At 44.1% G+C, this 19,189-nt stretch overlaps 1 protein-coding gene across 1 annotated transcript in view; it reads right to left on the reverse strand.

Annotated features, from left to right (window-relative positions):
• Nucleotides 1-606: 606 nt before the first annotated feature.
• SYNPO (synaptopodin) overlaps nucleotides 607-19,189 on the reverse strand; it is a 58,572-nt gene continuing 39,989 nt past the window's right edge. Inside the window, exons 2-3 of the mRNA XM_056859360.1 lie at nucleotides 12,843-15,139; nucleotides 607-1,697 (exon numbers count right to left, since the gene is read on the reverse strand). Of these exons, the coding sequence (XP_056715338.1) occupies nucleotides 675-1,697; nucleotides 12,843-15,139 (3,320 nt within the window). The 3' untranslated portion in view covers nucleotides 607-674. The remainder of the gene's footprint in view (nucleotides 1,698-12,842; nucleotides 15,140-19,189) is intronic.

Genomic DNA, 19,189 nt, shown 5'->3' on the forward strand with positions numbered 1-19,189 from the left:
TCAGCCAGCAGGGATTGCAACTGAGTGGGCTTCTTGATCCTTTCCCCTGCTTTCTACTCATCCCCTCAGGCCAACAGAGGTGGGCTTGAATCAAGGGGTCATCAGAGTGCAGGAAAAACTATTACAATAGAAGGCAGAAACAAGATTGGTGAGCCTCTTCTCCTGCTTGCTCACTGACATCTTACTAGGAATTATTCCACTGGAAGGACAATTTGCAGGTTCCATATTCGACATACTCCAAACAGATATTTCAGAGTGGGAACAAAAGCAGTCCAAGTCAAGTTAGCCTCCCTTGAACAAGAAAGGCACTGATGAATCTTGCCCAGCAGAGATGGCTGACTCAAAAGTTGTGAAAGCCAAATGCACATACAAATATATGATGGGAGGAAACGAAAGGGATCCTCCTGGACTCTGGTGCTTTGGGGTAGAGTAAGTCACATTAGCCTCACTTTAGGGCACCTCTTCCCTAAGTTATTCTCTCAAATGAACAAGTTCTACCCTATACTGAAAACCCCCAGAAAGAGTTGAGAAGAAAAATTACATCTGGTTTTGACAGCACCATCTCCTTCTTCTTGATACTTAACAAGATTGGTAGGATTTGGTAGTTGTAGTGCTATAGAAATATTTAATAACAGATCTCATCTATTTCCCAGCTAACTTCTCTTATCCCAAGTTTAGGAGGTACAGGGTGCTTCTGCAGGCAAGCTACCTCGCTTCAGCCTCAAGCTTCCATTCCAGCCGCGGGGACAAATGTTGAAGCTGCGGATACTAGGTGACTTGATCCCAGAGTCTTCAGAGTCAATGGACACATCTGAGTTGGTAGGTGAACTAGTGGTATAGCGCTTCACTGGATAATGTGCTCCCATCATGGGAGACGGCAAGGGACTTTTGATGGTTGGGGAACAGTTGTCCAGATTCTTAGGACTAGTACATGATGATTTTCTGGTTGCACTTGCTGGTGGTGTGAAGATCCTGTGAGTATCCATGATTGAGGGTTTGGGAGATGGTGCTGGATCCCTGTAGGTCATAGAATGGTTGCCCATTGTTCTTGGTCCGTTACTGGATGCTGAATTGAACACTGATGCCCCACTGCTGGCAGGCAATGTGAAGTACTTGTTCCCATTCATCCGCACCGCTTTTGGAGATTGTAGTGGGCTTTTATAAATGGGGGAATGGCTGCCCATTAATCTGGGGCTATTGTTTGATGATGCACGGACTTGTGGTGGTGCAGCGGATGTGACGGGGAGGGAGACATGTGTGTATCCTTCCATTCTTGTTGGCTTGGGAGATTGCAGTGGGCTTGAGGTATAAGCACTTGGGTTCTTGGGACTGCCGCCTGAGTATGACACATTGGCAGAAGAGGCAGGGGGAGTGAAAGGCCTGAAGCTGTCTATTCCTGTGGCCTTAGGAGAAGAGCTCTTCCTCCTGGCAGCATTAATGATGTTTCTGGCCAGCATTACTTGCATCTGACGGCTAGACTTGGGATCTGTCTCCTGCCGAAATGGGGACAGAGACCTTTCACTCCATGAGGGAGACATAGGAGGTGGGGTCATGGCAATGGCTGCTTGAAAGGCCTCCATGTGTCCTTCCTCAGGTTCTGGTGTTTGGGCTGGGCTCATCCAACCATCTAAACTGTTAGGCTGTCGGGCCAGTTGTGGAATCCACGTTGGGGAAGCAGGGAGGGACACTCTTCTTTCCTGTAAGGGGAACAAAGATGAGGTTATCAGTCTGTCCCTTCAATCTGAAAGTACAACTAGATATATTTGACAGAGTCAAATGGAAATGGTAAGAGGAAGCATGGCCCAGAGAGCAGGACCTCTCAGTTCCTTTCCCAGAAATTAATTCCTCTGTGGGCGATGTGGGCCAGACACCTGACCTCCTTGTTAGTACCATTTCCTGGTAAGTTCAGAATATTAAACGGCCTGACATCAGTGTGAAAGTTTACATAACTAAGGAGAATTAATCAGAAAGGGCTTTAGAACTCAAGACGGAGAGGAAAAAATCTCAGAAGCATAACTATGACATTAAGCCAGTGTTTTGTAAATTGCCTGTGAAAATGTTGCCCTTCAATAAAAGGAATCCGTGAAGATGTTAACATCTGTGAGGTTCCCACTTACTAATGGCTACCCACACAAACATTTTACTCCTTCCACCACAGGGATTTCTGTGAATAGCAAGGAAGAACAGGAGCAAGGTGGGCATTTTGGTAGTGGTGGGGAAACTGATGGCTTATTCTTTCCTTTCTTAAAAGCTTTTGGCTTGTGTCACTAGCCAGTGTATATTATTTATTTGTTGTATTCTTAACCCACAAGTTTCCTCCAAACTGCAGGCCAAAGGCCACAACAACAAAATTTGACACACACGCCCCCTCAACAATTGACATTGTCTCATGGGCCCCCAAAAGGATGATCTATCTCCTATTGCCAGTAAAGCTGAATGAGGGTTTGTATATTTGTTACGTGATTCAGTCATTTCAGCTACAACCATTGGAATGAGTAAAAAGGATAGCTGGACCTTAAAACAGACAAGAACACATCAACCACATTTCCAGAGATATGTATGAGCACGAGTATCCCATATACCAGCTACTCTAGTAAACAGGCAGATTGTCTGATAGACATTGCAAGGGGAGTGTTTTTGTGAATGGGCAGATGTGTCTTAATATTGCATCTTTTCTAGAACCACAGAACTGTGCCATTTATCCATTGTTTTACTAATTCCTTAAGTTGGGGTTGGCAATGCAGGACAAATTGAGTTGTTTCTCCAATATTCACACTCTGAAATGGAGGCCCAGCGCTGCAGCTTTCAAGTCATGGTGGGCTGCAAGGACATTTTGACATAAAGCACTATACATCTATTCCTCATGACCCCAACAGACTAATTCCTTGTTTCTATATGTTGGACACTTGAAGAACACATCTATCCTATTCAGGGGTGGACTGGTTAGTCAACATGGCCCAAGAAGAGCCATCTAGGCTGAATAGCTCCTCTGGTGCTACAGGCTAGTGCTGCAGGGGCTGCTTAGGGCCAAACTAGATGTGATGATGTACCTGGGTCTGACCTGTGGACGCTGCTCCCATTTTAAAGCCTAATGAGGTGATTTTAAAATGCCATGAAGGCCTGATCCTGATCAGGCCCACAATGTGGCAGGATAAGGCACACTTGTCTCCCTGTGTGCTTTTTCAGTTGCCAAAATTGCTGCATCCCCCCCTGACCATATTGGCTAGGGTTGCCAACCTCCAGGTACTAGCTGGAGATCTCCTGCTATTATAACTGATCTCCAGGCAATAGAGATCAGGTCACCTACAGAAAATGACCGCTTTGTCAATTGGACTCTATGATATTGAAGTCCGAAACCCAACCCTTCTCAAGCTCCGCCCCCAAAAAATATCCCACTAGTGATGAAGAGGGACCTGGGAAACCTAATTTCGGCACTTGAAAAGATGTGGAGGAGACGAGAGTATCTCATCCTGATGTGTTGTGGTCCCAGTCAGGATCAGGCCCTCAAGTCATTTTTAAGAGACCTTATTTGGCTTTAAAATGGTGACTTCCAAGGGTCGGATCTGTGTTCAGCCCTTAGATCCAGGTAGTGGTACCCACAAGGGGTGTCCGCTTACTCATTACCTTCTCCTGAACTGCCAAAAGTCATGGTACAGGAAATGCCAAAGAATTAGGTGACATCTGTTGTAGGCTTGCAAGGTCTAAACTGAGGGGTCCCAGCAGTGGTGGCAGAGCTACTGGGTCTTGGCTGTGCTTGTGCAACCCCTAAGTACTAGTTGATTTAGCCCAGTAGGGGAGGAGTCAGCGTATGGAGCTTAGCAGCAAGGCAAGAGTCAAGTCGCTGGGTTAGGTATTAAGATTTTCTGAGCCCCTATCACCTTGCATGGGGTAATTGGAAAACTCTGGGTGCTTTCACACATGCTGAATAATGCACTTTCAATCCACTTTGCAGCTGGATTTTACTGCGTGAAACGGCAAAATTCACTTGCAAACGATCGTTAAAGTGGATTGAAAGTGGATTGAAAGTGTATTATTCAGCATGTGTGAAAAGTGCCCTCTGTGTGTGTGTTATGGATTGGTTGAATATGATGTTGTAGTAAGCAGGAAGAAATGGAATACTAAGCAAGAGCCTGTCGGCCCGCCGTTGAGCCGCCCAATCACGAGGGGGGGGGGGAGAAAGAAGGCGGGCACTCTGCCAGTATATAAGCGGGCGGGGAGCCGGAATTCTAAGTTCAGTCAGTTACTGTTAATAAAGGAGTTAGCTGTTAACTGCGCCTCTGGCCTCTTGGTGTTTCCCACGATACATAATAGTGTGAAAGTTGATTAGTAAAGGGGAGATTAAATTTAGTATAGCTGGTATTACTATTGCGATTATATTGTTATCGCAGAGGTTTGTCTTTCAAGCTGCAAACTGCAGTTTGTTTACTGTATTGTTAAATTAGCTGGACCTGAACCTCTTTGAAAGAGAAGTAAATGAGAAGAATCCGGCACCTTGGTGGACTAGAGGAGAAGTTGGACGCAACACAACGTTTTCCAAGCAAGAAATCAGTTGTTTAATTGATCTTGGAGAGACTATCAATTACAATTTCCTGTTATATTTATGTGTTAGCTATATCAGTGTTTGTTGCATTGTTCTGAAGGTAGAAAGGTAGAGTTAAAGAAAATAATATTTTAAATTAATCTGTCTTGCAAGTTCTGTTTCTTAATTAGTCCCATAGAACACACACTGAAAGACGTTATATTTATTCCTGTCTGCAGGGGCTTTCTAAGGCAGTGGCCCACTGGGAACTGTAAGTTATATGGCCAGTTCACCCTGATTTGGGCTGCCAAGCCCCCAGTTAGGGTGGGGAATCCCCCACACCGAGTTCCAGTTGTCCAGTCCAAGTGGCAGTGGGGGAATTAATAAAAACATAGTGCCACCTGGCGTTTTCTGGGGAAAACCGAGAAGTGACCATGGGTAGCTCTAGGAATGGCTGAAAACTACATTGGTTTTACCGTAGTTTCCAACGATTGCTAGAAGAACCCCATCACTTCCAGATTTTCACTGGAAGTGACATTATCATGACACTGGCAACCCCCCAGGTCCCTGCAACCAGAACTCCCAACAGTTACCAGGCTTGGCCTGGCATCCGTAGCCCCAATCCCATTCAGAGCTCAGGGTCTAAGGGGCAAAACATGTGGTCTTTCCTTATACAGGCAGACATCCCACCTCATAAAGGTGTCTTTTCCACATGTTTGTCAAATCTGTCATATGGAGGTTAACTAAAATAGTTTCAGTGAAATCATTCCTCTATGGTAGGGGCATAATGTGTTGCATGGATTCCCCATTTCCAACAACTGTGTTTGTATCTGTGTTACTGAAGAATGTTCCTGATAGCAACTGCTGGTGGTGTTGAGACTCTCCAGCTCACCAGATTACCCACAAGAAAAGTTGTGTTACATGGTTTGCCTCAAATATTGAGGGCTGCCAATTAGAGTCTGCCACTTTTAACCACTACACCATGCTACCACTATGATGTGGCAGTAAAGGGAAACAAAGTAATGCAGACATGAAACACTTCCCAAGCCAGATACATTCCTCAATTACTTTTCAGCATAAACCTTCATGTGCTTTAACCTAACCCAGCGACTTGACTCTTGCCTTGCTGCTAAGCTCTATACACTGACTCCTCCCCTACTGGGCTAAACCAACTAGTATTTAGGGGTTGCACAAAATTCTATAAAAAATAATCTCCAAACCATTCCCTGCAAGGTGAGTGTATGTATGTGTGTTCACATGTGCATTCATATGTGATACTAATTAATCAGTAAGATATCCAAAAAGCACCACAACAGTCATGCTAAAATGTACACGTCAACTGTTATCAGTCATGGTTATGCTTTAGAGGGATTCAAGAGCTATCCTAAAAGCTATCCTAAACACTTTAGAGGGATTCAAGCACTATCCTATTTGTTTAACAATAAGCGTGCATTTCACCAATATTTATGAAATATATTAAATTTTCATCCTGTCTTTGTTTCAGTGGGCTCAAGTTATCTTTAAATATAGGTTTGCCAACCTCCAGTTGCGGTCTGGAGTTGTCCTTGAATGATAGCTGATCTCCAGACTACAGAGATAAGAAAGAACTTTGGACAGCAGCTTCTATGGCATCACGTTCCCGCTGTGCTCCCTCTCCACCCCAAACTCTGCCCCCCCCCCCAGGCACCACCCCCAAATTTCCCAAGAACTTCCAAAATCAGAACTGGCAACCATACCTACATACAATGTATAGCTTTCTATGCTTATGCATTAAGTACTTGGCCTAGGAATCTATTGAACTGAATATGCAGGCCTACAGAATATATGAACCGGTTGGGGTTGTAAACAAACAAGCAAACAAACATTTTGGGAAAGAGTTCCAGCATCCTTCCTCCCAGTCCTACTTTGTTCCTATGCCTTATGTTTCCTTACCCACACACACACACTTCTGTCCTTCTTGAACTCTTGTTGTATATCCTCACCCTCTAGGGTTGCCAACCTTCAGGTAATAGCTTTAGATCTCCCACTATTACAACCGATCTTCAGCAGATAGAGATTAGTTCACCTGGCTGCCTTGGCAATTGGACTCTATAGCATTGAAGTCCCTCCCCTTCCCATACCCCGCCCTCCTCAGGCTCTGCCCCAAAATCTCCAGGTGTTTCCCAACCTGGAGCTAGTAACCCTATCACCCTCCCATTTTCTCTTTCCTGCTGCTCTTTTTCCTCACATTCCTTGCTTCACTCCTCCCTTTCCCTTACTCCTCTTTCCAGCGTCTTCCTTCAATACTTCCTCCTTTCCTCTTAGCTTCAGCCTCTTCCTTCTCCAAGATGACAACAGCAGCAATAGTTGGAGTAGCAGTCAATCTAGGCAATGTGAGCAGCGCTGCCCAGTAAGCAGTGGATATCTTGGCAATATAGGCTCTGCCCCTGCCACCACATTTGGCTCCATACTGTCCCATACAGTGATTTCAAAGTTGACCGCAGTGCTGAATGACACTGACTAGGCTTTGTTGTGCTTTTTTCCTCTGAAAGCTATGTACCTGGCATTGTACAACTTCCGCACAGGAGAGCTCAGCTAGCCATGTTTATTTTTGATAAACAGGTGAATGCTAGCAAGGCATCCTCCTTTATTTATAGCCATATCCTGCCATTTTGTAATCCATTTTCCAAGGCCTTTAAAAACCATGTTGAGTTTGTGTACTCAACCTCAACTGCATTGGAATACAATTTGTCTGATTTTTTATTAAAAAGGGAGAGGGACTTAAAAAGGCAAAACTATCCTGCTCTATCTCTTTGGTCAGGTACATCTACAATATGGGTTTGTTTATAGTCTTCCATTGTGATTGTGAGAGTATTGGGCTAAGGCTGAAATGGTACTCAAACACCTTTTGACTGATTCTGATAAACTGGTCTACAGTGTACTCCAAGAGTATTAAGTGTTGCTAATGAAACAATACTGAAAATGTAGAGGAAAAACACTTCAATAAGCAAATGTGTTAGCCTGGAGGTAGTGGAATATAAAATTGCTTCTTGCTTTCCGTTCTGTTGTAACTCAAGCTGTTGAAATCTCACCCTCAACATTTCTATTATATTTTAAACCCAACTGCTGAGAAGTAGACACTTGGCTGATTAATGCTTCCTTGGGCTTTGGTTCTCTGGGTGTTCCTTTCAATGGCCTTTAATTCTTAAAGGCATGTTTCAGTAATTGGCCCAACCCTTCCTCAGGAAGAGACGGAGAACTCATCCAAATTTATGTTGCTGGAATCCAGCCTAGGTTCGCAGCTTAGCCAGATCCTTTCTGTAACAAAATTAAGCAGTCGCACATGTCTTAGCTTCCCAGCAAGTTGGAAAGAGTATAACTCAGAGAGGGGGAGGGATTGTCTACCAAGGATTGAGAGAAGTTGGCAGGAGCTCTATTCAGCAAAAATGACATTTAAGAGAAAAAGGTCAGAGAAACAGCTCCTTCAGACAGCACGTTCTCTCAGAGCCCATTTTCATGACATGATATTGTAGCCAATTCTAACACTGAAATTTAGTTTTTAAAAAATATTTAGAGCCCCCAAACTGTAGTTTACTTAGTTTGCGCATAAATACATCTCTGCTTGCTTCCCTTAATATTGCTAGGCAACACTTAAAGCTTGTCTGTACATTGTTTTGTTTTTAAATTTTTAAAATAAATGGATGTTTGCATGAGTATGGATTCAAACGAGGAGTTCTAAAGCAAATGGGAGGGGGTGTGTGCTACAACTTGAATAAACAGCCCTGACTTCAGGGTTCAATAAAGAAGGCTTTGGGTCTATAAATACTCAGCTATCCCACAGTAGTTAGCCTGTAATTTTCCTGCCACCTCTTTAACTATCCCATCTCTAAGCACGTGGCATATCTAACATTCTCCACAGGCACTTGCCCTAGAAATCAGCTAATGTTGTAGAGCTTTCTGCCATGTCTACACAGGCTTCTCTATGGGTAGCAATTACCAAGTACAGTTAGCTTGACTGCTAGGAAGCCTGCACAGCAATTTGTGTGCTATAATTTTTCAAATGCACAAGTTTCCCATCCAGTTTTTTTTCCTGTTGGTGGAAATTTGAACCTGCAAGACTTAAACGCACATTTGAAGCACTATTTTGTCAAATGTAGATGTGGGACAGAACGTGGAAGAATTACTGCATGCACTGTTGGCAACAAATGTAGTTTTCACATTTGCAGGGCTGAGCAATTTGAACCATGTGTGAAAGCATTAATTCACGAGTCTTTCATTGCTTTGTGGATGTTCCTGCCTGGGGATAACCTGGATCCTAAGCAATGTAAGCAGAGGGCCACTCCTCTGTTGCCTTCCTCCCATTGCAGCCTCCTGTGCCTCCCACCACGAAACTGTGTTCTTATGGGTCAGTGCAGCCTCAGGATCAGTGTGTGTGTGGGGGAGGAATTGGGTTGCCCTCGCTGACACTAGGTCCCTCTTTGCCACTGGCAGGAGGTTTTTGAGGGGGAGCCTGAGGAGGGCGGGGTTTGGGGAGGGACTTCAATGCCATAGAGTCCCATTGCCAAAGCGGCCATTTTCTCCAGGTGAACTGATCTCTATTGGCTGGAGATCAGTTGTAATAGCAGGAGATCTGCCACCTCCTGGAGGTTAGCAGCCCTAGGGAGGAAGCAGGTGTCTGCAGTGGGCAGGAAAATTGGCAAAACTTTCCCACCCCTCGTGGGAAATGCTGTGGTGCATAGGATGGCAATTTAGGATCCAAGGCTTTGTTTTCAGCTTTAACCCCCTTCACTGAAGTCTTGGTGGACGAATTTGTCAGGCAGCCTAGCAAGATGAGAGAAAGAGGCAAACAGAAAGAAAGAGAGAGAGAAGGGGGGCACATCTACCATTTTAATTTACTTGTCATATATTTGTCTTCCAAGCTGTCACTGAATAAAGTGGTTGATCTGAAAAACCATGAGGTATGCCAAACACAGGAAATGGAGTGCAAAGTGTTCTAGATGGAGGGTTTGAGCGGCTTTTCTATGGAGTTCCCAGTTTGTCTGTTCCTGAAGGTCATTTTGCAATTAGCTTGCTTTCCTTCAGAAAGAATCGTCCTTTGGTGTGCAAAGTAACATGTGTGAATGAAGTACACTTTCACCTAAAGGCATGTCCATAGAGTCATATGTATTTCTGTATCCAGGAATACAGGGGAATTTAGGTGCCACTGCTTCATAGGAATCTCTCCTTTCCCTATCCACCCCATAAAAGGGAAAGTTTGCATGGCCAGTTTTTTCAACTAATAGTGGTTGAAATTATTCTCAGTCTTTAAAGCCTTAAATTAACAGCAAGAAGAGATTTTTTAAAACTGAAACTTCCCAACTATCCAAACAGGGATAATTCCCATCTATAAACTGTATATGAAACACCATCTTGGAAGCCTAAATGTGTGCCTGAATGTATGGAGATTCATTTCAAATACATGTCCAAGGTGAGGACTGCAATACTCACAACAGTATAATTTTTTTAAGGGAGGACATTTTCCCCAAGCCCTTATAGAAGAAAGTCATTTACATTTAATTTTTCAATAGTGAGCCTAGTCCAGCCATTGTGTGGGCATGAGGAATCCATCCCTTCCATAGAGTGGAATCAGATTATCAAGCTACAAAGCGGTAACCACTAAAAAGCTTGCTAAGTGGGGACATCTGTAAGTGGGGACATCTGGAGTGGCAATCTATAGTGTTCCATATTAAAGTCCAGCATTAGCATGGCCTTTGATGCTTCAGAAGGAATAGTGGTAATGTTGTTCAGTGCTCGGAGGGTCAAACTAAGGGCAGAGAGACCTGGGCTGAAATCTGGAATCTTATTGGGTGACTAAGGACTACCCAGTATATCCCACCAAACCTGGCTCACCAAAATGGCGGAGAGGATTGTCATCTGTCCGGAGCTCCTTGGAGTAAAGGAGGCATAAAAATCAAATCAACAAATAAACCCCATACTAAGAGAAAATAGGCTCCCATCTCCTTACAGACCACACAATTCTGTGGCTAATGTGTGGTTCCCGGTTGTCTGATTCTGTTCACAGACAAGTGACCAGTTCACCAAAAGTATTTAGTAATGCCTCACGTATTGCTCTCAAAAAATTGAAGGTTATAGCTGTACAACACGAGGCCGTACACACTTGATTATGGTGTTCTTCATACAGGCCTGCATAGCTGCTTTTATTGGCCTAAAAGTCTCCTAGCAAACAAAATCTGAGGGCAGGAGATAAGGCTCAGGTTGCCAACCTCCAGGTGGGGGCCTGGAGTCATCCTGGAATTACAACTGATCTCCAGACTAGAGAGATCAGTTCCCCTGGAGGGAATGGCAGCTTCTGAGGGCAGACTGCATGGCATCACATCCCTGCTGAGCTTCTTCCCCTCCACTGTCCCGAGGCTCTGCCACCAAATCTACAGGAATTTCCCAATCCAAAGTTGGCAACCCTAGCTACAGGCAAAAGAAGGCTTTTCGATATTGTCTCAGGCCAGCAGAATAACTTAGCAGGGAATTGAATTTTGAAGCAAGACTTTTGCTGGAAACAGCCTTTACATTTAAACTCCCGAGTCTCTTTATTGATGACAGCGTCAGCTCCAAATATTCAGTACTTTTAAACAAGATTCATGAGAAAGAGACTGCAGTAAAACTTTGAGATATAAAATGTTCAATTTGAGGTTCACTTTATTTTCCTTGTTTCTTAGTCTTTTTAGGGCATGCCTAAATTCTCCACAAACATAAGGACCAGAAACATACCGGATGAAACAATTTTTTAATATAGTTTTATCAGGAAATTCTGAGCCACGGGGGTCATATTTTGTACATCCCTGATATTTGTTTATATTGATTAGTGTGGAAAATGTCTCTCCTGCTAAAGAATAATTGTACCCGATCTCCTCAGATCTTGGAAGCTATGCAGGTTCAGCCCTGGTCAGTATTTGGATGGGAGACCACCAAAGCAATACCAGTGTTGCTATGTAGAGGCAGGCAATGGCAAACCATCTCTGAATGTCTCGTGCCTGGAAAACCCTACGGGGTCATCATAAGTCAGCTGCGAGTCTGCGACTTGACACCAACCCCCTCCCCCAAATCTTCCCTGCTTGCTGCTGATAATGGATCTTCAGAACCAGCTTACCCATATGAAACCTTATTAGCACAAAACTGTGTACTGGGCTACATGTGTTTTTGTGTTAAGGTTGATTGGAGGTGCTGTTGTTGCCCATTTTAACAACGATATTGTGTGTGTTTTCTTAACTACCAGTGTAGGCAGGATACAGTGGCTCTGCTTTATCTTTGCATAAGCGAACAGCAGTACTTCTGCAAAAGTCTGCTTGGTCTCAGAGGGGGACTTCCACTGTTTCTCTAGACCCTTCAAGGAGGAGGAGGAGGAGGAGGAGCCATTCTGTGGCCTATGGTCTTTGCAAAACAGGGAAGGTTTACTATCATTGCTGTGCATTAAAGAAACTTGGAAAGTAGCCATGTGTGCGTGCACTGTGTGCCCCTCTTTTCCCCTTTAGTGTTGTTGTGTAGAGGGGATCATGAAAGAGAAGAAGGAAAACATATGAAGAAGAAACACAGTGAGGATAGGAACAGATAAATCTAGAGATGATGCTGTCCCAAATCAAAGGCATTCATTGGTGAAAAGGGCACGTGCCTTCTGGGGTCAGGAGAGAGTAGAAGCGCCAAGCATATCATGATGAAGTCTCTGAGTATAGAGAGTATAGAGGGAAAAAACGTCTTGCAGAGCATAGAAGAAATTCAAAAGGCAAAGCAGAGATGCAGCCAGAGAGCCAATGTCCATAAAGTTTCTGGGCATGAGAAGAAAGAAGGCACCAGACGTTCCTCCTGTTTCAGTCAAGCTTTTGCTAACAATCTTCTAGGACTCCTACACTTGGACTATATTTATACCGCTATTGTGCACTGCATTCACACGCTGTTTATCTTTCTCTTTGGAAACTTGATTTGCACAATGGGTCCGATTGCACAGGTTCTGCTAGGGCTGGCCCAGCAAGGCCTATCAGATTTCACAATGGTAGGCTTTTTACTCGACTAAGCTTCCACAGCAGATCATTGCCCCAGAAATGCCTCAGTGAGCCCCTGTCTGCTTGATTAAACTCAGTATCTTTTGCGTTAGAGTATTCTTGCTCACCGGAGGTTGAGATATGACTAAAGTATATGCAAGTTGCATTTCTATTCATAACCTGCAAGCTGTCTTCATTTTGCTTTTTTGCACATCACCAATCACCAGTTAAACATAGTCTTGGCCACTTGAAGAACCCCCTGTACACATATACTTTCAACATCATTACTTGTAGTAAAAAGAAGGTTTCCACACCTGAGGCTCAATTCCTGCATCCTTGGTGGAATAAGAAGGCCTTGGAGCTTGGTAGATCCCTTTAGCTCTTGGAGACAAAATTCTGGAGGAATATTCAACGGACGTGTCTGTTGGTGCTCCAGCAGTTGTGATATTCTGAGGTGCAAATACAGTTCCAGGAGATGGAGCAAAATGGCCAGGTAAAGGTCTGCTTGGACTTGACTGGACAGGTAGATACAAAACAGGAGAAGGTGGCAAGGGAGATGTCGGGCAGGAAGCCTGTCTCATATAGCTGGGTTCAGGAACCACAGGTTTTGGTGGCGGGGCCGCTCTTGGTAAAGATCTCATTGGATCTTTGGCTGGGGAAAGAATAAACAAGGAAGATTGGAGCTGGTATGGCTGCTGCTTGGAAATTTCCAGCTCCTTTTTGGAAATCTCACTCTCTGTCATGCTGCTGTTGTACAAAGGTACAGGAGGGGGAGCTCTTGGAGATCTTACTGGACTTTTGGGCAAAGGCTGGAATGCCATGGGGGACAGGTGAGTCTCTGAAGCATATTTCCAGGAGGGAGGGAGGGAAATAGTAGGTGAAGGTGACCTGACTACATCAGCGTGTGATGAGGACTCTATGATGTACTTTTGCATCCTTGTCTGTCTCCTGGCAAATAATTCTGCTCCCTTTCCTCTTGCCTCTGTTAGGTTTTGGTTAGATTTGATCTTAGGTTTGGGTTGTATTCTTGGTGACCTCAGACATGAAGACCATTCAGGAGCATTATCTGCAGTAGCTTGGGCTGGGCCGTCTAATGTGTTCTCAGGTAGAAAGTTAGAGGCCTCTGCTCCCAGAGCAAATGGCTCATCCTCAGGTACTGTTCTTCCTCCTTGTTTTTTTCTATTATCTGCTCTCTGGACTAAATTCAAGAGATCGGGATTCGGAGCCACTTTTGGCTTTTCCACAAAGGTAAACATGGATTTTTTGGCTGCCCTGCGGCCAATGGACTCCTCCAGAAGGCCTGATTTAGTTGGAAGTGGTGCTTGGTCTCCTTCAGATGGGGGTCCTGGTCTGCTGTCTTCATAGTTAACCACTTGTGGAACAGAGGCTTTCTGCCCTTCGCCAGGGTACAGAGCTGAATAGGCTGGAGGTGACCTGACTCTAGTTACTGGAGGAGGACTGGAAAATGTTTCTGCATAGGTGGGTGGTGGAGGAAGTTCCACCACAGGGCTTTCCTCTCCTGGTGTATGAGTTGTAACTAACGACTGAGTCCCAAAGGGTCTTGCTGTTCTGTTCTTCACAGGCATTGGCTTGGACAAAGTCAGGCGTACTTCACAGTACTGCTTATTATTATGAGTTGGAGTGTCCTTGGGCTGGCTGTCCGTAATTAGAATGGATTTCTCTGTGTCCGTAGTGGGGAGATTTTTCTCATTCTCAATAACTGCCATATCCCGCTCCTTGTTAAGAATCTCTCCATTCTCCTTTCTGTCGAAAATTGTTTCGCTCAATGCCTCGTCAAGAACGTTATTCTCCCTGTCAATAACAGGTATATACAATTCCTTGTCAAGGGCACTGTTGTTATTCTCACTACTAATAAGTGGTAAATATGGCTTTTTATCAATAACATTATTTTCCCTGTCTGTCTGCAGTGTATACTGCTCCTTTTCAGGAGTGGAACTATTATTCTCTCTATCAGTGCCAGGCCGGTGCAGTTCCTCATCAGCAATAGGTGGTATGTTTTCCACGTTGTCAATAACTGGCATGTGTTCAATAACAGGCATCTTTTCAAGCTCATTGGTGGTAGGTTCATGCACTCCATTAGTTGAGGCAGTCTGTGTATTCTCTTTTAGGTACACACTGAGAGGGATTTGTTGAAAGTCTTCTGCTAGAATCTCCTCAGAAGATAATGCTGTGTCGGTTGCAGAAACAGACTCCTCATTTTTTACTTTATTCCTCTGAGGGGCCCCCATAGCCAGGCTCTCCTCATGTTTCTCCATGCTGCCTTTTTGTGCCCACAACCCAGAATCTTTGATGCAGGAAAATCCTTTCAGCTCTCTGTTGTCCCTTAAGGTCTCCTTCAAATGGAGCTCTTTCCCATGGCTTGGAATGATGTGGTGAATAGCTTTGGGGCAGACCTCCGAAGCTGCTTGTTCCCTGCTTCCCTTTGTGTTCTCTAAGGTAAATGCATTCACTCGCTGCTTGCGTCTGTGAAACAACAGCACACCTTTGGAGTTAGAATTAGGTGGGGTTGTCAACTGGGCAGCAATTCTCTGGCTCCTGGCTTTTGCTTCCTTCAGCTCTTTCTCAGAAAGGCTTGCACTTCTTGAAATATCTAAGGAGGAAAAAGAATATGGCAGACACTGTTAATAGTGGGATCAGAAAGCCCTGGAAAGCATGGCTTCAGCTCTCTCACACACACATGCATGCATGCATACACACATATCTTCAAAGGATGAAATCAGAATGCATATTCCTCCCATGTTTGTGTTTCCATAAAAGCTTGCTAGTTAAAATGCAATGGAGAATCAAGTCTATATTTCAGTAGGGACCATATATGGAAGGGAAGCATTCAACGACAGCCACAATAGTTGTAAAGCAGGAAGAATAAATGAAACATATCCTTCTTAAAAGTAGGGTTGCCAGGTCCCTCTTCACCATCGGTGGGAGGGTTTGGGGGCAGAGCCTGAGGAGGGCAGGGTTTGGGGAGGGGAGGGACTCCAATGCCATACAGTTCAATGGCCAAAGCGGCCATTTTCTCCAGGTGAACTGATCTCTATCGGCTGGAGATCAGTTGTAATAGCAGGAGATCTCCAGCTAGTACCTGGAGGTTGGCAACCCTATTCTTAAAGAGATGTGCAAATGTTTTTACTATTTCTATAAATAATAATGGTAAAATAACAGTAGAGCTAGCCTATGGTATTCATCTTTTGGTGTGCTACAAAGACTTGCATATAAGAGGCCTGACAGAAGAGTCTTCAAGGAAAAGCAAATATTATATGCAGGGCTAACTGAGAGCAGGATGCATGGCTTCCTTAACTAAACAGGATCAAACTGATGGGGGTGGTTTTGAAAGTATGTCAGGAGGTATGTGACAAATTAAATATCTCTTACCCTCTCCTCTCAAAAGTATTTAAGGTTGGGAGTAGGGTTGCCAACCTCCAGGTGAGGCCTGAGTTCTCCTGCAATTACAATTGATATCCTGATGACAGAGATCCGTTCCCTTGGAGAAAATGGCTGCTTTGGAGCGTGGACTCTATGACAATATACCCTGCTGAGGGCCCTCCACTCCTCAAATCCTGCCCTTCCCATTCTCCACCCCCAAAATCTCCAGGTTTTTCCCTACCCAGAGCTGGCAACCCTAGTTGGAAAGGAAGATACTGAAAAGTTGTTAGGGAGCCATATTATTTCCCTTGCTAACTTTGGGTTATTGTGATTTGTATTTTCTAGTATTTATTTTATTTCTTATTTGAAATCAATTGAAATCAAACAAGGATCCTGTATATTTAATTGAAATTTTAACAGGTACTGTGCTTGTCATTTCTGTAGCACTAACAAAAGTCACTCTTTACTTGCCAAAATTTCTGTTAAAAGTACAGGAATCCTTTTCTCCATTATAATTAATCACCCTAGCAATGTTTGCAGAAACGTTGGGTTTGCATGACATTGTTCACCGAGCTCTGTAAAGACGCATCATTGCAGAAAGGCAAGATTTCCAGAACATTTCAGATTAAAAATCTCCTCTTTCCCACAATATTAAACATTTTGTTTGAAAAAAACTAGGAAGTAGTGTTGCAAGAAAGAAGCCATTTTAAAAAGCAAATAATAAACAAACAAACAAAAAATCCCAAACTGGTGTTTCCCCCCCTCAGTTTCCATAAAATTCAGGTTAAGCAAATGTTTCACCAATCCCTGGGGTAAACCATGTTGCGATAGAGAATCTGTCTTATAAATATAAGATATGGGCCAAGAGTTGGAGGGGGTCAAGGAAAGAGAGCTTAAAAAAATGATTATCAAGGAACTGGAAGCTGAAGAAAACTAAATGTGAATCTGAGCATCTTTTCTTCTAATATAATTAAAGCAAACAGACAACAGACTATAGCAGGAGCCTTATTACCATTTCATTAGGAATTAGGGATAACCCATTGGTTGCAGTGGTCTGGTAGCAGCCCTCAGTGGGTATTCGGTCATTTTTTTTCTAACTCTTGAGGACACCATGGTTTGACCCTGCGGTTTCAAGAGTGGAAAAATCCCAGACTTTCCAAACTTACTATATACAAGAACAATTTTGCAAACAAAATGACAGGGGGGAAAGTCCCCGGGAGGCTGCGTCCCTGTCTTGAATGCAGTTTTACTTTGTGATTACAAATGACTGTATGTAAAAGGAATTTATTGAAAGGCTTCAAAAGGTTTCAGGTTGCAGTTCATTTGGTTTCAAACACCCTGTATAAACATGCTGCAAGCAGGAAATTGGCCAGGTCAAAACTGTCTCACAGAACTCCCCTTCTCTTCAGAAGGTTGGCTAAGCACAATGCGCCTGGTTATCATAAGAATTAGGAAAGTAAACAATTGCCTCAGTGCTGCTGGGGGCTCATCGCCTGGACAATGGATGCATAGTGCTGAGCTAACATTTTCTTTGAACACAAGATGGCAGTGTCTGATAATAACTCTGCACCGTTTGGGGCCTTTTGTATACTTCCTCAACAGCAATTAGCCCAATGGCTTCCTGGAATAGAACTCACTTAGCATCTCGTAAAAGCACAAAATATAGGCCACTGGTGTGCCTCCTAACTAAACCATCTAAACGGTCTGGGAGAGGAGGGGTGCTGCCAGCTTATAAAAACATCTGGCCATGGGTCATGGCAAAAGCAGCTATTAGCAAAGCCTCGAAAGGATGTGGCAGGACACAGGACACATTTTGTCTCAGTGAGCCATTTCCTATGAGCCACTTTTGTAAAACTCCCATGATTTAATACCTCTGGTAAGAGGAAGCAACAGAAACAAAGAACAGTTATTAAAGGTTTACAGCCCAACAGCCACCATTCCTACTGGTGATAGTGGCAGGAGAGGAGAACAGGATGGCCTGCCCAGGCAAATAATTACATCAGCTCCTCTTTAGACTCTTTCTCACAACTGGGACTGGACTTATGATACTTGCAATTAAGTTTTACCATGTTATTACTAGCAATAACATATTGAGGTTTTTGGAACACAGCTGAGTATGTAGGGTTGCCAACTCTGTGTTGGAAAATTCCTGGAGATTTGGGGGTGGAGCCTGGGGCAACCAGGGTTTGGGGAGGGGAGGGATCTCAATGAGGTATAATGCATAGAGCCCACACCCTACAAAGTAGTCATTTTCCCCAGGGGAACTGATCTCTGTAGTCTGGACACCAATGGTAATTCTGTGAGATGTCCGGGGCTCATCTGGAGGTTGGCAATCTTACAAGATTGCCACATTCGGTTGTCCAGACTACGCTAATCATCATACTAGGGAAGCCATGTTAAAACCAGCATTCTGCAACTATGCTCAATTAGATGATGTACAGTTAGGCCAGGGATGCTCCATGAAGGAGACTTACTCAGTATCCTTACAGTGCCATCTTAAACAGAGTAACGCCCTCCCCAGTCCATTGAAATCAATATATCTTTGCTTAGGATTGCACAGTTCTCTCCAACTTGCCCATAGAAACAAATTATTTCCTCCATCACAAGTGTGATCCAATCTTGTTTCTCAGTTTGTCCTGTTAAAGGTAAAGGTCCCCTGTGCAAGCACCGGGTCATTCCTGACCCATGGGGAGACGTCACATCCCGACGTTTTCTAGGCAGACTTTGTTTGCGGGGTGGTTTGCCAGTGCCTTCCCCAGTCATCTTCCCTTTACCCCCAGCAAGCTGGGTACTCATTTTACCGACCTCGGAAGGATGGAAGGCTGAGTCGACCTTGAGCCGGCTACCTGAAACCGACTTCCGTCGGGATCGAACTCAGGTCGTGAGCAGAGCTTTTGACTGCAGTACTGCAGCTTAACACTCTTGTCCTGTTACCATGCCAGAAATATAATTTGATTGCAGACTGAAATGAAAGGAATGAAAGAAATGGGGAAAGAGAAGGGTGAAGAGGGAGAAATGTAGCAAAAGGGAATGGGTAAGAATCAGGGAGGGAAAGGAAGAGCAGAAAGACATTGTGAAAAAGAGAGCTGGATCAGTATGTATCCCTTTCTAGTGTTCCCAGGTCACCTAATATCCTGGGAACTTGAGCCTCAGAGTCCTGGATTGACAGACAGGGCTGCGGATAAAGTTCAGAGTTGGAGGTGAACAGTGTCAGAGCTTGGCAATGTTAGTATCTCTCTCTGATCGTAACCTACATGGGGAATGAATCAGTGAAAGCAGG

This window comes from Euleptes europaea, chromosome 1, assembly GCF_029931775.1.
Source record: "Euleptes europaea isolate rEulEur1 chromosome 1, rEulEur1.hap1, whole genome shotgun sequence".
Lineage (NCBI taxonomy): Eukaryota > Metazoa > Chordata > Lepidosauria > Squamata > Sphaerodactylidae > Euleptes > Euleptes europaea.